General features: G+C 49.9%; 1 protein-coding gene across 1 annotated transcript in view; it reads right to left on the bottom strand.

Annotated features, from left to right (window-relative positions):
- LOC139171156 (platelet glycoprotein 4-like) overlaps positions 1-19238 on the bottom strand; it is a 35639-nt gene that overhangs the window by 3908 nt on the left and 12493 nt on the right. The window contains exons 6-10 of the mRNA XM_070759044.1: positions 12881-12927; positions 12307-12376; positions 9989-10176; positions 1511-1629; positions 720-793 (exon numbers count right to left, since the gene is read on the bottom strand). Coding sequence (XP_070615145.1) covers positions 720-793; positions 1511-1629; positions 9989-10176; positions 12307-12376; positions 12881-12927 — 498 coding nt within the window. The remainder of the gene's footprint in view (positions 1-719; positions 794-1510; positions 1630-9988; positions 10177-12306; positions 12377-12880; positions 12928-19238) is intronic.

The raw sequence follows: 19238 nt of genomic DNA, 5'->3' as shown, positions 1-19238 counted from the left end.
AGAGAGAGAGAGAGAGAGAGAAAGAAAAGAAAGAAAAGAAAGAAAGAAAAACATTAGAAACAGCTCTGTTTTGGCTAGCTTTTTTTTAGAGAGAGCAGAAAATGGCTACTGCATTTTTGGTTTGTTTTGAGTTCTATTTTTTGTAGCATGTGGATGACAACCAACCAACCAACCAACCAACCAACCAACCAACCAACCAACCAATCAACCAATCAACCAACCAATAGAGCTGGAAGGGACCTTGGAGGTCTTCTAGTCCAACCCCCTGCTCAAGAAGAGGACCCTAGACCAATTCAGACAAATGGATGTCCAATCTCTTTCTTAAAAGCCCCCAGTGATGGAGCAACCACAACTTCTACTAGCAAGCTGTTCTGGTGTGAATTGTCCTCACTGTCATGAAATTTCTCCTTAAATTCAGGTTGTTTCTCTCCTTAATTAGTTTCCATACATTGTTTCTTGTCTTGCCATCAAGTGCTTTGGACAATAATACATTGACCCCCTCCTCTTCTTTGGGTCAGCCCATCAAATATTGGAACCTTGCTATAGTGTTGCATTCCCCCACCCCCGATCCTTCTCTCAACTGGCCTGCCATTTTGCAGATTTACACGCCTGCGGGGAGATGCCATTGCCCATAAGCCACTTCCCCTGATAAGCATCCCAGCAATCAGTTGGCCAACCTTTCCCCGATGGAAAAAAATAAAAACACAGCTGAGACTTACGTTATTTGTGCATTTGGTTTCACCAAAAAGTTCACCTGCAACCTTTTGGCAAAGGCCAAGGTAAATCCTGTGATCTGAAAAAAACAAACAAATACTTTGAATTTTGCCAACTGGTTGCAACGATCAAGGATTAGCAACATTAAAATGCTATAAATAGTCTCCTTTATGGGTCTAACTAGTAGATGGATATACATGCTTCGCTACGAAACCTATCTCATCGGGCTTGATAAATTGACAGTAAAAGTTTTAAAATTAATGAGTAGTTCTGATCAGGCTTAACACTTAAAGCATGAAAATTTATGTAGAATGTGTAACTCCTTAGCCTCAGAGTATCTTAATATATGGCAACTGGCAGTTGGAACAGAGTTCTTTTCAGATGGGGAGGGGGGGAGTAGAACATTTATCTCCTTAGCATTAGAATGTCTTAATATAAGGCAACTGGCAGTTGGAACAGACTTCTTTTTACGTGGGGAGGGGGAGTAGAACGTCTAACTCGTTAGCATCAGAGCATATTAATATAAGGCAACTGGCAGTTGGAATAGAGTTCTTTTCAGATGGGGAGGGGGAGTCGAACATCTGACTCCTTAGCATCAGATCATGTTAATATAATACTGTATAAGAAATACTAATGATCTGATGGTCATTTTGAAAAATCCTTTTTTAGCAAGCACCTAGAAGCCAAGAAGAAGATACGTGCCAAATTTCAAGTTTGAAGACTTTACATTTGTGGAGATTTTGTGATGAGTGAATGCTATTTGGCTTTTATATAGATAGATTTGCACTCAGCTTACAGGTTCCACATCCAGAAAGATGCTGTGTTCTTCCTTATTTGGCTCCAACCCCTTCACATATTTATATACTCTTGGATTTGCCTCCAGGAAATGTGGCAGGGAGATGTAGACTGGTTTTCCTGTAGAAATAAAAAGGCAAAGGAGTGCATTTTGCAAATGGGATCATAAAATGCTGTTCTTTTCTAGAAGCTGGATGGAAACATTCAGAACGGACGATGCCCCATGATAATGTCGCAGATAATGTCCAATTCGGGTCGGTCAGTGGAACCAGGAGTTTCTGTCTTCCGAACTTTTGGACTCGTCCTGAGAGTGTGGGGTGCTTCTCTCTAATGTGCTCTGGGTTATTTTGTGTGTGGATATTTACCGTATTTTTCGGAGTATAAGACGCACCTTAGTTTTGGGGGAGGAAAACAAGGGGGGAAATTCTGCCTCTGCCTCCCAGCAAATAGCAAACAGGACAGATGATACACCATGTTTGCTGTGTATTTCTGTGCATGTGTGCCTAATCCATAGAAATCGCAAAGAATTGGAGAAATGTACATTATGGCAGTATATTAATGCCAGCAAGTTTTCTTAAATATAGTCACAATAACTCCTCCCAATTATTTAAATAGATCTACTCCAAACATGACAGTCAGGGTTTCTCAGCTGCCTTATTTCAATACTAAAACAGGACACTGCTACATTTCAGACTATACTTGTACAAATGCTGTTAAAATTGATGTGGCTTTCTGGAAGTAGACATTATTGCCTGCTATCTACAAGAAGACACAGTAGCACTGGGCCTCTTCAGATGAAGCATTGATTTTAAAAAAGCTTCTTCATTTTGTTGCCTGGAACAACAATAAAGTAGTCTTTAAAATATAAGGCTAATTATTGGAACCTTTTATAGGCATTTGTAGTTATTGTCTTACCTCCTAGCAACCAGTTCAGCAGAAAATAAAAATCTGTGTCTCTCCCCCAGCAATTTGCCTCCTTGCAGTTAGTTTCATTCTCCAATGCACTTGCAAGGAGAGTCCAGGATGGGTTATTCTCAGCCTGATTGGCTGGGACTGAGTTTAATTTAAATATTTAGATATTAGTCAGGCACCGCCCCTCCTAGCCCTCCAGTCTAAAAAACTCAGTCGCAGAATGGGACTTAGAGTTTTCCTCTCCTGTTAAACTTTGTTTTAATGGGGATTTTTACAGTATGTTGTTTATTAAATATTAAAGTTGTTTTCTTGTACTAATTTTTCTCTTTTCTATCTTCTCTTTCAGGCACTGGGGGAGGCTTCGGTTTTTTCAGCAGCGTGGGTTAATACCCTCCGCGGGTTTAACCCACTAGGCTGCAGCTCCTCTGAGCGGAGGCCCCTCGTAGGGGACCTGAGAGGAGCGCCCGGGTTGCTGGCCTCCGCGGCAGCGCCCGGTGGGCTTGGCAGTCGGCTGACGCCATGGGGGGCCTGCCCTCCATGACGGATATGCCGCAAGAAGAGGAAGAGTCCGAGAGCCTCAGGAACCCCCCGGAGAGCCCCTCTAACCACCACCACCCTCCCCGCCGCAGCCAAGCTGGGAAAAACGGGCCGTTTACCTCAGAGGATAGCCGGCATGGACGGGCACCATTTTGGGGGGGGAGCGATTGGCGGAGCGGAGGAGGAGTTCCCGCCCGTTTCTCAGTGCCTCCGCAAGAGACTGCTGACGAATAAGCGGTTAACAGGCCACACTGGGCCAGTTTTTTGGCGGCAGGCTAGGAAGGGGGAGGAGTTCCCGCCAACCTTCCTAATTGGGCAGCAAGGTCTACCCTCAAGTCAGGGCCAGGGCCGCTGACAGGACGCCATGATGGTTGCCACGGCAACACAGGCGTGGGTGGAGGACGACCAATCGGCGCACAGGGCCAGTGGGTCTCTATGGGGGCCGGCCCTGCCTGGAGCCCTATTCTGCCTAGTGCCACGCAGGCGCAATAGGCCTTGGGCTGTCAACTGTCATTTTCTTCAGTCTCAGACGATTAGCCGTTGGCCTTTCCCTGGAGAATTGTGTGAGAGATTACTGCTCGTTCCTGCAATCTCCTTGGTAGCAGATCGTGAGTGTAGCTTTAAGGGTGATTATGGCAGAAACACCGGCCCGTGTGGGGGAAGAAGCCAGTACCGTTCCTAGGCCCAGTACCCCTAAGGAAAAGAACCAGAGGGCAAAAACCTCCCAGAGCTCATCTCTCAGGGAGGCTGAGAAAAGGATAAAAGCCCTTGAGAAGCAGCTGGAGGCCACTCAAAAGCAGTCTTCGCTGTCATCTAGGCCATTGGGCCCCATACCTGCGCCAGCCTCCCCCTGATTGCCACAGGGGTTGCAGGTTCGGCCTCTGAGAAGGACTGGTCCCCTGAACGACCACAGCAACCTACCCCCCCCGGAGATGATCAACGTGGGGAGACAGCATTACATGTGGCCTGGTGCCTTCCCATCTCAGGCCTATGTGCCTCCTCAGTATGGCCATGCGCAGTCTTCCACCTTCACTCCAACGGCAGCAGGGCTACGCAGCTCGCAGGAGGTCTGGCAGAACATGCCCCAAAATCTTCAGGATCTGATCGCGAAGACGTTTTCCCAAGGGGTTGACACCGGGGCACAGCAGTTTCAGGCACCTGTGGGACAACCCTCGCGCAGATTGAGGGATCCCTGGACGGCTCCAGCCTCACATTCAGTATCCGAGGCGATGGAGGAGGACTACTCTCCCAGAGAGGATTTCAGCGACCGGGAGGATGACCTATCGGGGGATGACCAGCCACCGGAACAACCTGTCTTTGCAGGTCTCTTTAAGTCCTCCCTGTTCAAGGTCTTGCTGAACAAGGCCAAACTGACCATAGAACAGGCAGGGGAGAGTGGCCAACCGGATGAGACTGCTACGGTCCAAAATACAGGGGGACTGTTTGTCCTTCCGAAACAAGAAACTGTGAACATTCCTTCCTCGCATCTGTTCTTGGAAACCATTCAGCGACCTTGGGAGAACCCAGCGACTGCTCAGGGTCCTTCTAACCTGGACCGCAAGTTCTACTCGTTTGACCAGCAGATGGAGGACTTGCTGGCTTTCCCGACGGTGGACAAACCGGTTACCAGTTTGGTTTCCAATGCCCTGGTCCCTTCTGAATCTCAGGAGGGTCTAAAGGCCGAGGACAAGAGGGCCGAGAACATTGTACGTAAAACTCATCAGATGGCGGCCTGGGCCATACGGGCCGCCTCTGTGGCCTCTTTTTTTAACAGGGCAACCCTGCTTTGGATTAAGGAGATCCAGTCACGGGTCGACCCCGAGGATGCCCGCCTCCGCCAGGATCTTAATAAACTCCTGGCAGCCACCGAATTTTCCGCTGACGCGACAGCTAATGCTGCCAAGTTTGCCGCCAGGGCTATGGCTTCGTCAGTGTCATCCCGCTGTTTAATATGGTTACGCAGCTGGCAGGCGGATGGGGCCTCAGCCCCATTTAAGGGTACAAAACTTTTTGGGGAGGTCCTCGATGACGTATTAGTCGAGGACAAAGATAAGAAGAAGGTCATGCCCAGGTCCAGGAGGCAGGATAGACGGTTTGCCCCATACCAGAGACGCCAGCCCTTTCGCACAGAGCCCTCCTCGAGCACCACCCAGGCGTCGAGGCCTTTCTTCCAGGGCTCCTTCAATCAAGGGTCCTTCCGGTCGGACAGGTCAGGTCCACAGGACCGAAACAAGTCCTACCAGGGACGCCGGCCCTTCAGAGGGGCTAATCGGGGCTTCCGAAAGAATAAATGACTCTCTCACCACAGTCCCTTTGGGGGGCAGACTAGCCCACTTCGCCAGTCCCTGGGCTACAACCTCTTCAGACGCTTGGGCGATGGCCACGGTAGCAGAGGGATTGAGGATCGAGTTCCTGTCCTTACCTCCTCATCGCTTCATTCCATGCTGGGTTCCCTCAGACGCTCAGAAGAGGGTCCTTTTGTATCGAGAGGTCTCTCATCTTCTGGACATAGGGGCCATAGAGGAGGTCCCTCCGGAGGAGCGGGGCAAAGGATTTTACTCAGCAATTTTCCTCGTTCCCAAGGCCTCCGGAGGGGTCAGGCTGATTCTGAACCTGCGCCACTTGAACCTCTTCGTGAAATACAGTAGGTTCAAGATGCACTCCCTCAGGTCCATCCTCGCATCTATACGGCACAGGGACTTCTTAACATCCATAGACCTCAGAGAGGCCTACCTTCACATGCCCATTTTCCCACCACACAGACGATTCCTTCGGTTCAGTCTGGGCGGGACACATTTTCAATACAGGGCAATGCCCTTTGGACTCTCGTCAGCGCCGAGAACGTTCACAAAGCTCTTGGACGTTCTCACGGCTTCCTTACGACACCATTCGGTACGCATCATGGCGTATCTCGACGACATCCTTATATTGGCAAAGACAAGAGAAGCGGCCTATCGAGACCTGCGCTTGACTATTTAGACCCTCGAAATACATGGCTTCACAGTGAACTGGGAAAAGAGCCATTTGACGCCTACGACGCGGCTGGCTCATTTGGGGACTACCATAGATACGAGCTTGGGCATGGTGTTCCTATCCCCAGAGAGGCGGTCTTCCATCAGAGGGCTTTTACGGGAGCTCTCCGGTCAGAGGTTTCCGAGACTCTCCTTCCTGTCAAAGCTCTTGGGGACTCTGGTCACCTGTATCGAGGTTGTACCATGGGCAAGACATCACTTGAGACCGCTTCAGTGGTTCCTGCTCCCGTACCAACGGTCGAGGTCAAGCCACCTTCACAGCAGAGTGTTTCTTACCAGCAAGGTTCGCAACTCCCTTCGGTGGTGGACCTCCCCGGCGCTAGAGAAGGGCTCCTCCTACTTGCCGAGCAATCATCTCGTAGTGACGACGGATGCCAGTTTAACGGGATGGGGGGCCCACCTTGCGTCTCATCTGGCTCAGGGCATATGGGAGGATCAGGACTTGAGGGACTGCAACATAAACTTTTTGGAGTTGAAGGCAGTTTTTCTGGCCCTCCGGAGCTTCGCGCCCTGGGTAGGGGGGCAACATATCCTGATCCTTACAGACAATGTTTCCACTTGGGCCCACATCAACAGGCAGGGGGGAACTCGCTCACGGCGACTCATGGCGGAGTCGGAGTCCCTGCTGAGATGGGCAGAGGCCAATTTAGCCTCACTTTCGGCGGAACATATTTCCGTGGTGGACAATGTGTGTGCGGACTGGTTGAGTCGAGAGACTCTGGATCCTGGGGAGTGGCGCCTGGACCCCGCAATCTTCCAGGAGATTGTCGAGAGGTTCGGCAGTCCAATTCTGGATCTGTTCGCGACCTACCAGAACACCCAGCTTCCCCGCTTCATCTCCCGCTTCCCATCCCCGTTGCAGAAGGAGTGAACGCTCTACGTCAACGCTGGCCATCCGGACTGCTTTATGCCTTTCCACCTGTGCCATTGATTCCGAGGGTGATTCAAAAGGCATTGGAGGAGCGGGCAGAGATTCTCCTACTGGCCCCGTATTGGCCGAGACGCATCTGGTTCGCCGATCTGATAGAGTTGTCGGTAGCGCCCTACTGGAGGATTCCGGCCCATCGAATACTCCTCACTCAAGGGGCAACGCACCATCCAGACCCTCAGTGGTGGCAGCTAACTGTATGGCACTTGAGCGGGAACATCTGAAGAGCCAGCTCGTGCCACAGGAGGTCATAGACACTATGCAGGCGGCCCGTAGACCTTCCACCGGATGGGTTTACCAGGCCACTTGGGCGGCGTTCTGTGACTTTTGCCAGCAGCAACAAGTTGATCTGCAGGGAGCTTCGCCCTTGATGGTTCTTTCATTTTTACAGACTGGTCTGGAGAGAGGCCTGGCGCCAAACACGCTTCGTTGCCACGTCGCAGCCCTGTCGACCATCCTGGTCAGGGATTACTACTGTCCTCTCACAAGGCATCCTGGATCAGGGACTTTCTCCGAGGGGCTGCGAACATAAAGCCACCCACGGTTCACCGTTTTCCGTCCTGGGATCTGTCACTGGTGTTGCACGCTTTGACGGGTCCCCCCTTTGAACCGTTACGTCAAATTTATCTCAGGTTCCTGTCTATTAAGACCGCGTTTCTGGTGGCTATAACTTCTGCCAGAAGGGTGTCCGAGATCTCCGCATTGTCAACAAGGCAGGACCTCTGTCGCTTTTATCCGGACAGGGTGGTACTGCACTTAGACCCAGCGTTTGTGCCGAAGGTCAATTCCACTTTTCATAGGTCTCAGGACATTGTGGTCCCAGATTTCTGTACTCACGGGAGCCACCCTGCTGAACTGAGGTGGCATAAACTGGACGTTAGACGTGCGTTGAAAATCTATATACGCAGGACTCAACCGTTCAGAGAGTCTGAGGCCCTCTTTGTGTCCTTTTCACGTAGAACCATGGGTAAGAGGGTCTCCTCTCAGACGATTAGCCGTTGGTTACGGGTGTGCATTTCTGAAGCGTATAAGGCCAAGAACACCTCTATTCCGCAAGGGATTACTGGACACTCAACCCGCAGTGCGGCCACGTCTTCGGCCTGGAGGACTCAGGCTTCACTGGAGGACATTTGTTGGGCGGCCACTTGGGCGGCTCCGTCACGTTTATAAGACACTATAGGATTGATACGTATGCTTCTGCGGAGGCAGCCTTTGGGAGGAGAGTGCTGCAGGGGGTGTGTTCTTTTCTGGCACCCCTGGTCCAGCCTTCTCCCTCCCTCTAACTGTAACTTGGGCATATCCCATCCTGGACTCTCCTTGCAAGTGCATTGGAGAAGGACTGTTGAACTTACCTGAACGGTCTTTTCGATGCACTGCAAGGAGAGTCCAGACCCGCCCGGCTTTGGGACCAGGGTCGCAGTTTAGCTCTATTTCTTGTTGGAGTTTTTTCTCCAGTGTGTAGTTAAATAAATTGTTTGGTTGTTCATTCTGCTCCTTCGTATTATTTAGACTGGAGGGCTAGGAGGGGCGGTGCCTGACTAATATCTAAATATTTAAATTAAACTCAGTCCCAGCCAATCAGGCTGAGAATAACCCATCCTGGACTCTTCTTGCAGTGCATCGAGAAGACCGTTCAGGTAAGTTCAACGGTCCCTTTCAGTTGCAGCCTGCCTGCCGGCAACCTCAAATCAACTGAGGGTTGGGAAGCTGATAATCAGTTTCTTGGCTTAACAGTCTCTGGGCTGTTTGCTGCAAGGAGTAATTTGCTGGAAGGCAGAGACCAAAGTGTGAGGGTGCCCGGGTGGTGCTACATTCAGTGTATAAGACGCACCCAAGTTTTAACCCTCTATTTGGGGGTAAAAAGGTGCATAGAAACATAAAAGATTGATGGCAGAAAAAGACTTCCTGGTCCATCTAGTCTGCTCTTATACTACTTCCTGTATTCCTGTTCACCCATTTTGAACATATTTAAATGTTTCGATCATGTCCCCCCTTTTCCTTCTGACCTCCAGACTATACAGATGAAGCTCATGAAGTCTTTCCTGATCAGTTTGATCCTTAAGACCTTTCACTATTTTTGTTGCCCATTTTGGGACCCCTTCAATTTGATCAATCTCTTTTTGTAGGTGAGGTCTCCAGAACTAGACACAGTATTATTCCAAATGGGGTCTCACCAGCGCTCTATACAGTGGGATCACAATCTCCCTCTTCCTGCTTGTTATACCTCTAGTTAAGCAGCCAAGCATTCTACTTGCTTTCCCTACCGCCTGACCGTACTGTTCATCCATTTTGAGACTGTCAGAAATCACTACCCCTAAATCCTTCTCTTTGAAAGTTTTTGCTAACCCAGAACTGCCAATACAATACACAGATTGAGGATCCCTTTCCCCCAAGTGCATTATTTTACATTTGGAAATATTAAACTGCAGTTTCCATTGCTTTGACCACTTACTTAGTAAAACTAAATCATTTGCCATATTACAGACACCTCCAGGAATATCAACCCTATGCATCTTATACTCCGAAAAATACAGTATATGACCAGACTTCTAGGCCACCCTGAGTCTATGGAGAAGTCCAAATAATAAGATACCAAAAGGGACCTTGTAGGTCATCTTGTCCAACCCCTCACCCCTTCCCCACCCAATCAGGATGGCAGGCCAAAGCCTCTAACTCCACATTACACAGGAGAGACATTTCAGACTTAAGATAGTTTTTCACAGTTATGACCCTTTGGACGCTTGGCAACTGACTTCTATTTATGAGGGTGGCCAAGTATATCATGCGTTCCTCTCTGGAGACCTTTGACAGAGAAGCCGAATTTTCTGACCAACCCTGTCACTAATTAACAAATTGCAGGGAGACCCTTAACCAGTGGGTATCAAACTCACTTCACGTCCATCTTGTTTCGCGACGGAATGGTTTCGCTCGGTTCTGGGCCGCCTATATCTTATTCCCAACCCTGGGGAATGGCTCCCCCTTGGGTCTGGGAATAGAATCTTGCAGGTTCTGCTCTGGGTCCAAACAAGCTTTCTTCTTCCTTACGCCCCTTCCATCAGATTTAAGTTACCTTTTTTGCAGCCGCTGACATCCAGCAGCGCACTTGAGGTACAGTTATAGAAGATATTCTTATCATTGCAGAAACAGATATTATTGGGATTGACGGCGGCGGAAGCCAAAGCTGAAGAAGCGATCTTGAAGCGATAGAGTGGGATGCCTTTCACGGCCAGCTCCCTACTGAGGGTTGCATAGATGGATCTGCGAGGTACAAAAATAATAGGCGTTTATAGAATAACAGAGTTGAAAGGGGCCTTAGAGGTCTCCTATCTAGGTCCTCAACAGTCTGGATTCAGGCCTGGCTACAGCATGGAAACTGCTTTGGTCGCGTTGATGGATGATCTCTGGCGAGCCCGGGACAGGGGCCTGTCCTCTGTCCTAGTGCTCTTTGACCTCTCAGCGGCTTTCGATACCATCGACCATGGTATCCTTCTGCGCCAGCTGGAGGGGTTGGGAGTGGGAGGCACTGTTCTTCAGTGGTTCTCCTCCTACCTCTCCGGTCGGTCATAGTCGGTGTTAGTGGGGGGTCAGAGGTCAACCCCGAGGTTTCTCCCTTGTAGGGTGCCTCAGGGGTCGGTCCTCTCCCCCCTGCTATTTAATATCTACATGAAACCGCTGGGTGAGATCATCCAAGGGCATGGGGTGAGGTATCATCAATACGCCAATGATACCCAGTTGTACATCTCCACCCCATGTCCAGTCAACGAAGCAGTGGAAGTGATGTGCCGGTGCCTGGAGGCTGTTGGGGCCTGGATGGGTGTCAACAAACTCAAACTCAACCCAGACAAGACGGAGGGGCTGTGGGTTTTGCCTCCCAAGGACAATTCTATCTGTCCGTCCATTACCCTCAGGGGGGAATTATTGACCCCCTCAGAGAGGGTCCGCAACTTGGGCATCCTCCTCGATCCACAGCTCACATTAGAGAAACACCTTTCAGCTGTGGCGAGGGGGGCGTTTGCCCAGGTTCGCCTGGTGCGCCAGTTGCGGCCCTATTTGGACCGGGAGTCATTGCTCACAGTCACTCATGCCCTCATCACCTCGAGGCTCGACTACTGTAACGCTCTCTACATGGGGCTACCTTTGAAAAGTGTTCGGAAACTTCAGATCGTGCAGAATGCAGCTGCGAGAGCAATTATGGGCTTCCCTAAGTATGCCCATATTACTCCAACACTCCGCAGTCTGCATTGGTTGCCGATCAGTTTCCGGTCACAATTCAAAGTGTTGGTTATGACCTATAAAGCCCTTCATGGCACCGGACCAGAATATCTTCGGGACCGCCTCCTGCCGCACGAATCCCAGCGACCGGTTAGGTCCCACAGAGTCGGCCTTCTTCGGGTCCTGTCGACTAAACAATGCCGTCTGGCGGGACCCAGGGGAAGAGCCTTCTCTGTGGGGGCCCCAACCCTCTGGAACCAGCTCCCCCCTGAGATTAGGATTGCCCCGCCCTCCCTGCCTTTCGTAAACTCCTTAAGACCCACCTCTGCCGTCAGGCATGGGGGAACTAAAACATCTCCCCCCCCCATGTTGTTTTGCCATTTGATTGATTGACTGTGTGCCTGTTTTTTATATATATTGGGACTGTTTTATGAATTTATTAATTTTAAATTGTAATTAGATTGGTGGGCATTGGATTTGTTATTATGTACTGTTTTTTATTATTGTTGTGAGTCGCCCCGAGTTTGCGGAGAGGGGCGGCATATAAATCCAATAAATCTAATCTAATCTAATCTAGTCCAACTCTCTGCTTGAGCAAGAGACCGTAAACCATTCCAATCCATCCATCCATCCATCAATCAATCAATCATAATAGAGGTGGAAGGGACCTTGGAGGTCTTCTAGTCCAACTCTTTGTTTGAGTAGGAGACCCTAAACCATTCCAATCAATTAATCAATCAATTCATCTATCCATCCATCTATCAGAATAGAGGTGGAAGGTACCTTGAGGTCTTCTAGTCCAACCCCCTGTTGGAGCAGGAGACCCTAAACCATTCCAATCCATCCATCCATCTATCCATCCATCTATCAGAATAGAGGTGGAAGGTACCTTGAGGTCTTCTAGTCCAACCCCCTGCTCAAGCAGGAAACCCTAGACCATTCCAATCAATCAATCAATCAATCAATCAATCAGAATAAAAGTGGAAGAGAATTTGGAAGTCTTCTAGTCCAACCCCCTGCTCAGGCAATCTCCTCTTAAAAACCTCCAGTGTTGGAGCATCCACAACTTTCCTTATTTAGCAACAGAAATTCGCTATTGCGGTCATAAGTTGAGGTCTCCCTGGGTGTCTGAAGCAAAGGAATGATGCCCCCCCCCATTTGTTCAAGATCGTTTACCTGCAAATATCTGAGGAGAAGAAATACAGCGTTTCACTCTTTTTGATAAACGGGTGGAATGACGTTGCATCTGTGAGTTACAACAAGAGCATCTTGTGAGTTTTTGAGCCTTGCAACATGTTCCAGAAATACAGAATGACAGATTTGGAAGGGACCTTGGAGGTCTTCTAGTCCAACCCCTTGTTCAGGTAGGAAACCCTCTACCATTTCAGACAAACAGTGGTCCAATCCAGATTCCTTCCTTCCTTCCTTCCTTCCTTCCTTCCTTCCTTCCTTCCTTCCTTCCTTCCTTCCTTCCTTCCTTCCTTCCTTCCTTCCTTCCTTCTCTTTCTTTCTTTCTTTCTTTCTTTCTTTCTTCCTTCTTTCCTTTCTTCCTTTCCTCCTTTCTTCTTTCCTTCCCTCCCTCCCTCCCTCCCTCCCTCCCGCATTCATTCATTCGTTCATTCATTCATTCAGTGCATTAACGTGGGAATCTTTAGGAGTTTTGCGCCTGGAATTATTTTTAACACATGTCAAAATTTATACAGTGTCTGTTCTCCACAGAAATTCAAAGCTGTTCCACTGACATACTTACCAGTGCCATTCACCATGCCACAATAACTTGGCCAGTATTCTAGGGTTCTTTGGGAAAAGAAGAAAGGACGATGTGTGAAGAGAAGTCGTGAAATGGGCACAAAACCCATTTCACAAATGCTTCACTTAGCAACATAAATTCTGGAATCCACTGTCATCATACGTCGAGGATTATCTGTACCATATGATAATCAACACATCTTTCCTAGAATAATTTGCACCTGTTCTGTCTAGACGAGCCACCGACCAGAATTAAAAGTCACACACACAGGATTATGGGTGTGTGTGTGTGTGTGTGTGTAGGTATATTGATTACAAAACGTTCAGCAAAAAAATGGTTAATAGTTCAAACTCTAAATTAGTCCATTCTCCAATGCACTGCTGCGGAGAGTCCAATATGGGTGATACTTCAGCCTGATTGGTTAGGGACTGAATTAAATTAAATATTTAAATACGAGGTAGTCACCGCCCCTTAGCAGCCCCCAATACCTCAGTTTTAAAAACTCAGTCTAAGAGTAGAGACTTGAGTTTTTTCCTCTGTAAAAAGTAGTAGTAATTATTTAATAATTATTTAATAAAATACCTGTTTAATGTTGTTTTTTCTTCTCTTCCTACTACAGATCTCAGGATTGAAGAGGAAAATTGTGGAAGGGGTCTCTGTCCTCCGTGGACACCACCCCCACCGTTTCTTCTCCCCGGGTTTCCCTTCCCTCAGAGGGTACAATTCCGATCGGGGAGCGACCCAGCCTGGGGTCACTGGCCTCAGTGGCCAAACCTGGCTGGCGGCCGAAGGTGAGGGGGTCCGTCCCCCTCACTGGGAGGCTTGTGGAGCGACTTTGCGGTGCTCGGAAAGGACTTGGCGCGGCGCCAGCGCCTCTCAGCTGTTCGGCGGTGAGGAATAAAGCTGCCGCCGCCGCTGTGATCGCCGTCCCCGTGAGCCCTGAAAGCCGCTTGGATCGGCGAAGAAGGCATTAAAAGGCAGGACGGTGGGCTCTCTCCCTCCATTGGGGGCAGTTATAAACCCCGAAGGGAAGAGGCGGCGAGATCGCGGGACCGCCATTTTAGGCGACATTTCCCGCGCCCGCCATTGCTACAGAAGAGACGGTTGTGCCCGTCCAATCAGCATGCTGCATTGAGGCTGCAGGGCGCATGCCTGATTTGCTGAGGTGATTAGTCACCATTTTGTGAGAGTTGATTGCGAGCAGTACGTTCCCTCCGTGACTCTCAAGGCCTTTGTTACTAACTTTAACAACTGTTAATTGTAAGTAGCCATGGAAGATAAAATCCCTGAGAAAGCATCTTCCCCCAGCGTGGTGCCCAAGGATAAGGGCAAGCCAAAGCCCAAAGACAAATCCAAGGCTTCATCTTCATCTCTTAAAGAGGCAGAGAGAAGAATTAGGGCATTAGAGCAGAGGCTGGAGGCAGCCATTCTGACACCAAGAATCGCCTCGCCTCTCCCTGCGCAGTTGGTGTTCCAGGCCAGGGATTTACAAGCTCCTCATCCTGGGATGAGACCAGCAGAGACCTTGTCTGGGAGGGATTGGTCCCCAGAGAGGCAGAGCCCATTTATGTCTCAAGCTGTCCATTCAGTCTCAGGCCTTAATCAACCTAGGCCTGCTTCTGCTACGCATTCCTTAAAAAGTGGGCCTACAGCAACCTTTACACCCACTGCAGCTGGGCTCAGGGTACACCCTGACACCTGGCAACAGATGTCTCCAGCATTACAGGAGCTTGTTACTGATGCATATTCGCAAGGGATGGCAGCAAAGGTGCAGAACACACGACACCCTTGTCCAACCAAAAATCCTTGGTCAGTACCGCCCCTCTCGGGTATGGGGTCCTGGGTGGAAGAACCTTCCCAGCTAGAGGACACCGAGAAGGAGTATGATTTCTCGGATGACGAGACCGCGCCTGAACAACCAGTGGTAGCGGGTCTCTTCAAGGCATCCTTTTTAAAGGTTCTACTTCATAAGGAAAAACAAACGGCAGACCTGCCAGGTTCTACCAAAGCTACAGATTCCACTGAGGATCCTAAACCATCTACAGTGCTCTTTAAAGAACCCCAGCCCGAGACTGACCATGTGCCATCCTCGGAGATCTTTAGACAAAGTATTAAGCGCCCCTGGCAGACTCCAGCAGCAGCTCAAGGTCCTTCGGCCATGGAGAGGAAATTCTAAACTCTGGATGATGATATGGAGAAGCTGTTGGAGTTTCCGCCAATTGACCAGCCAGTAATGACTCTGATTTCAAAGGCTTTGGTTCCCTCTGAGACTGGCGATAGCTTAAAGCCAGAGGACAGGAAGGCAGAGATTTTATTGCGTAAGTCGCATCAAATGGCCAGTTGGGGGTTTCGGGCAGCCGCGGCTGCCTCCTTTTTCAATCGTGCCTCCATTATATGGCTGCAAGAGGTGCAGGCCCGTCTAGGCCCAGGGGATGGCCGTTTACGACAGGACATCAGTAAGCTATTAGCGGCAGCAGAATTCTCTGTGGATGCTACCCTCCATGCAGCGAAGTTTTCGGCTCGAGGGATGGCAACTTCTCTGGCTTCCAGGCGACTCCTTTGGCTGAGGAACTGGCCAGCGGACCTGAAGTCCAAGTGGAACCTGGCTTCCTCCCCATACCAAGGAGAAAAACTGTTCGGGGAAGCGTTGGATCCGGTCCTCATTGAGGACAAGGACAAACGTAAGTCCCTTCCCAGAGCGTACAGGCGACAGGAGCGTCGGGCTAACCCCTATAATCATCGCCAGCCATTTCGTTGGGACTCCTCCTCGTCGGTGGGTCAGAATGTCAGACCATTTCAACAAGGCCAATATGGTCAGTCGGGCTTTCGGAGTGACCGTCAGGCCTTTCAAGACCGTCCGAGGGGATATCAACAGGCAAGACGACCCTTCAGGGGAAACCAAAGGGGCTTCAAGCGCAACTCCAAGTGACTTGGCTTCGCTAGCGCCCATAGGAGGCAAACTACAACTTTTCAGTGCCTCCTGGAGAAGTATCTCCACCGACAAATGGGCGATAGCCACAATTTCTCAAGGGTTGCGTCTGGAGTTTCTTCAGCCCCCACCACACCGGTTTGTCCAATGTCCATCAACACGAGATCCGCTGAAAAAACATCATTTGCAGCAGGAGATAGACCATCTTTTGAATATCAAGGCGATAGAGAGGGTGCCCGAACATGCCAAAGGCACGGGGTTCTATTCCATTGTTTCCTCGTGCCAAAGGCATCAGGAGGGTTCAGGATGATCCTGAATCTAAGATCCCTGAATGCCTTCATCCGATATCGGAGATTTCGAATGCACTCTCTCCAATCGATTCTCGCCTCTATTCGTCATCACGATTTTCTAACGTCGATAGACCTGAAAGATGCTTACCTGCACGTTCCTGTTTGGCCGGCTCATCGTCGCTTTCTCAGGTTCTGCCTGCACGGTACCCACTACCAGTACCGGGCGATGCCGTTCGGCCTGTCCTCGGCTCCTCGGTCATTTACAAAGCTGATGGACATCTTGACGGCGCATATCAGGGCCCAGTCTGTACGGGTGATGGCATACTTGGACGACATCATCGTTATGTCCAAGTCACTGCCCCAGGCGCAACAGGATTTGACTCTTACACGACACGTCCTGGAGCGACATGGCTATACCATCAACGAGGAAAAGAGTCATCTTTTTCCCTCTACAAGCATCCAGCATCTGGGGTCTATTATAAATACTACCCAGGACACGGTATCTTTGACACCGGAAAGGCTCCTCAACATTCGGCGACTGGTCAGCAATCTGTGTCGACAACATCAGGTACCGCTGGCCATGTTGTCCAAGGTACTTGGGACTCTCGTATCATCCATAGGAATCGTACCATGGGCTCGACACCACATCAGGAGTCTCCAATGGTTCCTACTGCCGTACCAAAAGAACAAGGTGAGCCACTCTCACCGGCAGGTGAGGCTTCCAGCATACGTCAAACAATCACTGAGATGGTGGTTGTCCCCAGCGTTGTTCCGGGGTTCCCCTCTCCACAGTCACGAACGCTTGGTTCTGACCACAAATGCAAGTCTGTCGGGTTGGGGGGCTCACATGGGTCCTCATATGGCCCAGGGTCTATGGTCTCAGGACTACCTGACTCCTATCAACATCAATTTCCTGGAGCTCAGGGCAGTGTTTCTGGCACTTCGAGCCTTTACTTGCTGGGTTCAGGGCAGAGACATACTGGTCCTAACAGACAATGTAGCGACCAGGGCCCACCTCAATCATCAGGGGGGCACGAAGTCACAGTGTCTCATGCTCGAGACTACGGCTCTCTTCGATTGGGCCAAACTTCATCTGGCTTCATTGACAGCGGAGCACATTGCGGGGACCAGCAATGTGCAAGCGGACTGGTTGAGCAGGGCGACCCTGGATCCGTCGGAATGGCGACTCGCCCCAGTTCTTTTCAACAGCATAGGCCACCGCTTCGGGGTTCCATCAGTGGATCTCTTTGCAACCCCGGACAACGCCCAATTGCCCAGATTCTATTCCAGGTTCACAATGCCAGGGGCGGAAGGGGTCAACGCCCTGCTGTCTCCCTGGCCCAAGGGTCTGCTTTACACATTTCCACCAACATGCCTTATTCAGAGAACATTGGACAAGATGGTGCAAGAAGGAGCGGAGTTGATATTGATGGCTCCCCACTGGCCGAGACGCCCTTGGTTTGCAGACCTGATAGCCTTCTCTGTGTCTCCCCCATGGAGGATTCCAGATTGCGAAATATCGTTGAGCCAGGGGTCAGTTTGCCATCCGAACCCTCAGTGGTTCCAGCTGACCGCCTGGCACTTGAGAGGATCAGGTTGAGAAACCAATGTATACCGGACAATGTGGTATCTACCATGCAGGCTGCTCGTCGTTCGTCTACGGTACGAATTTACCAGGCTACATGGGCGGCCTTTTGTAAGTTTTGCTCAGAGCAGCGTTCTGACCCTCAGCAAGCCTCGGTTATTCTGGTGTTACAGTTCCTGCAAGCAGGAGTTGATAGAGGTCTGGCACCAAATACCTTGAAAAGGCAAATAGCTGCTCTCGCGACCATTGTGCAGGTGCCTCAAGCTCGTTCGCTAGCACAACACCCTTGGATACGGGATTTTATTAAAGGAGCAGTCAACTCCCACTCACCTCAGATACATAGGTTCCCGACTTGGGACTTGTCTCTCGTTCTGAAAGCTCTTACTGCACCTCCCTTTGAGCCGCTAAGGTCTATTCCACTTCGACTGCTAACATTTAAAACGGCATTTCTTGTGGCGATCACATCAGCGCGCCGAGTGTCCGAATTGTCGGCCCTGTCTACTCGATCGGAATTGTGCGTGTTCCACTCAGACAGAGTGGTGCTGAGACTGGACCTGGCCTTTATACCCAAGGTCAACTCTGGATTTCACAGATCGCAGGAATTGGTCCTTCCTGACTTTTGTACACACGGCCAACATCCTTTGGAGTTGAGGTGGCACAAGGTGGATGTTAGGAGGGCCTTAAAGATTTATATCAGGAGGACTGCTCCGTTTAGGAAAACCGACAGGATGTTTGTGTCATTTGCTCAAAGATCTATGGGACTTGGGGTCTCATCTAAATCCATTAGTCGCTGGCTTAGGGATTGTATTGCGGAAGCGTACAAAGCTAGGTCTCAATCGCCTCCGGCTGGCATAACTGCGCATTCCACCAGAAGTGCGGCGGCGTCTGCAGCATGGAATACCCATGCTTCTATTGAGGACATTTGTAAGGCAGCGACTTGGGCTTCGCCTACAACCTTCATCCGTCATTATAAACTTGACTCGGTTGCTTCGGCTGAAGCTTCCTTTGGGAGGCGTGTGTTGCAGAGGGTGTGTTCCTCTCCGTCGACCGTGGCACAGCCTTTTCCCTCCCAGGGGATGTGAACTTTGGTATATCCCATGTTGGACTCTCCTTCCCAGTGCAGTAGAGAAGAACCGTTGTACGTACCTGAACGGTCTTCTCGATGCACTGGAAGGAGAGTCCAAACCCACCCGGCGTAGTTGCCAGGTTGCCGGAGTATTTGGGTTTGCGAGGTTTTAAAGTTAATTGTTATATGGTTGAAGTTCAATAAATTGTGTTACCTCTATACTGTCTTCGTTTTTAAAACTGAGGTATTGGGGGCTGCTAAGGGGCGGTGACTACCTCGTATTTAAATATTTAAATTAACTCAATCTCTACCAATAGGATTGGTAATTACCCATGTTGGACTCTCCTTCCAGTGCATCGAGAAGACCGTTCAGGTATGTTCAGGTTCTTCTCCAATGCACTGCTGCGGAGAGTCCAATATGGGTGATACTTCAGCCTGATTGGTTAGGGACTGAATTAAATTATAATATTAATTAGCTCCGCCCTGTA

The sequence above is a fragment of the Erythrolamprus reginae genome, chromosome 8 (assembly GCF_031021105.1).
Source record: "Erythrolamprus reginae isolate rEryReg1 chromosome 8, rEryReg1.hap1, whole genome shotgun sequence".
Classification (NCBI taxonomy): Eukaryota; Metazoa; Chordata; class Lepidosauria; order Squamata; family Dipsadidae; genus Erythrolamprus; species Erythrolamprus reginae.
This window is presented reverse-complemented; position numbering and strand designations above follow the sequence as displayed.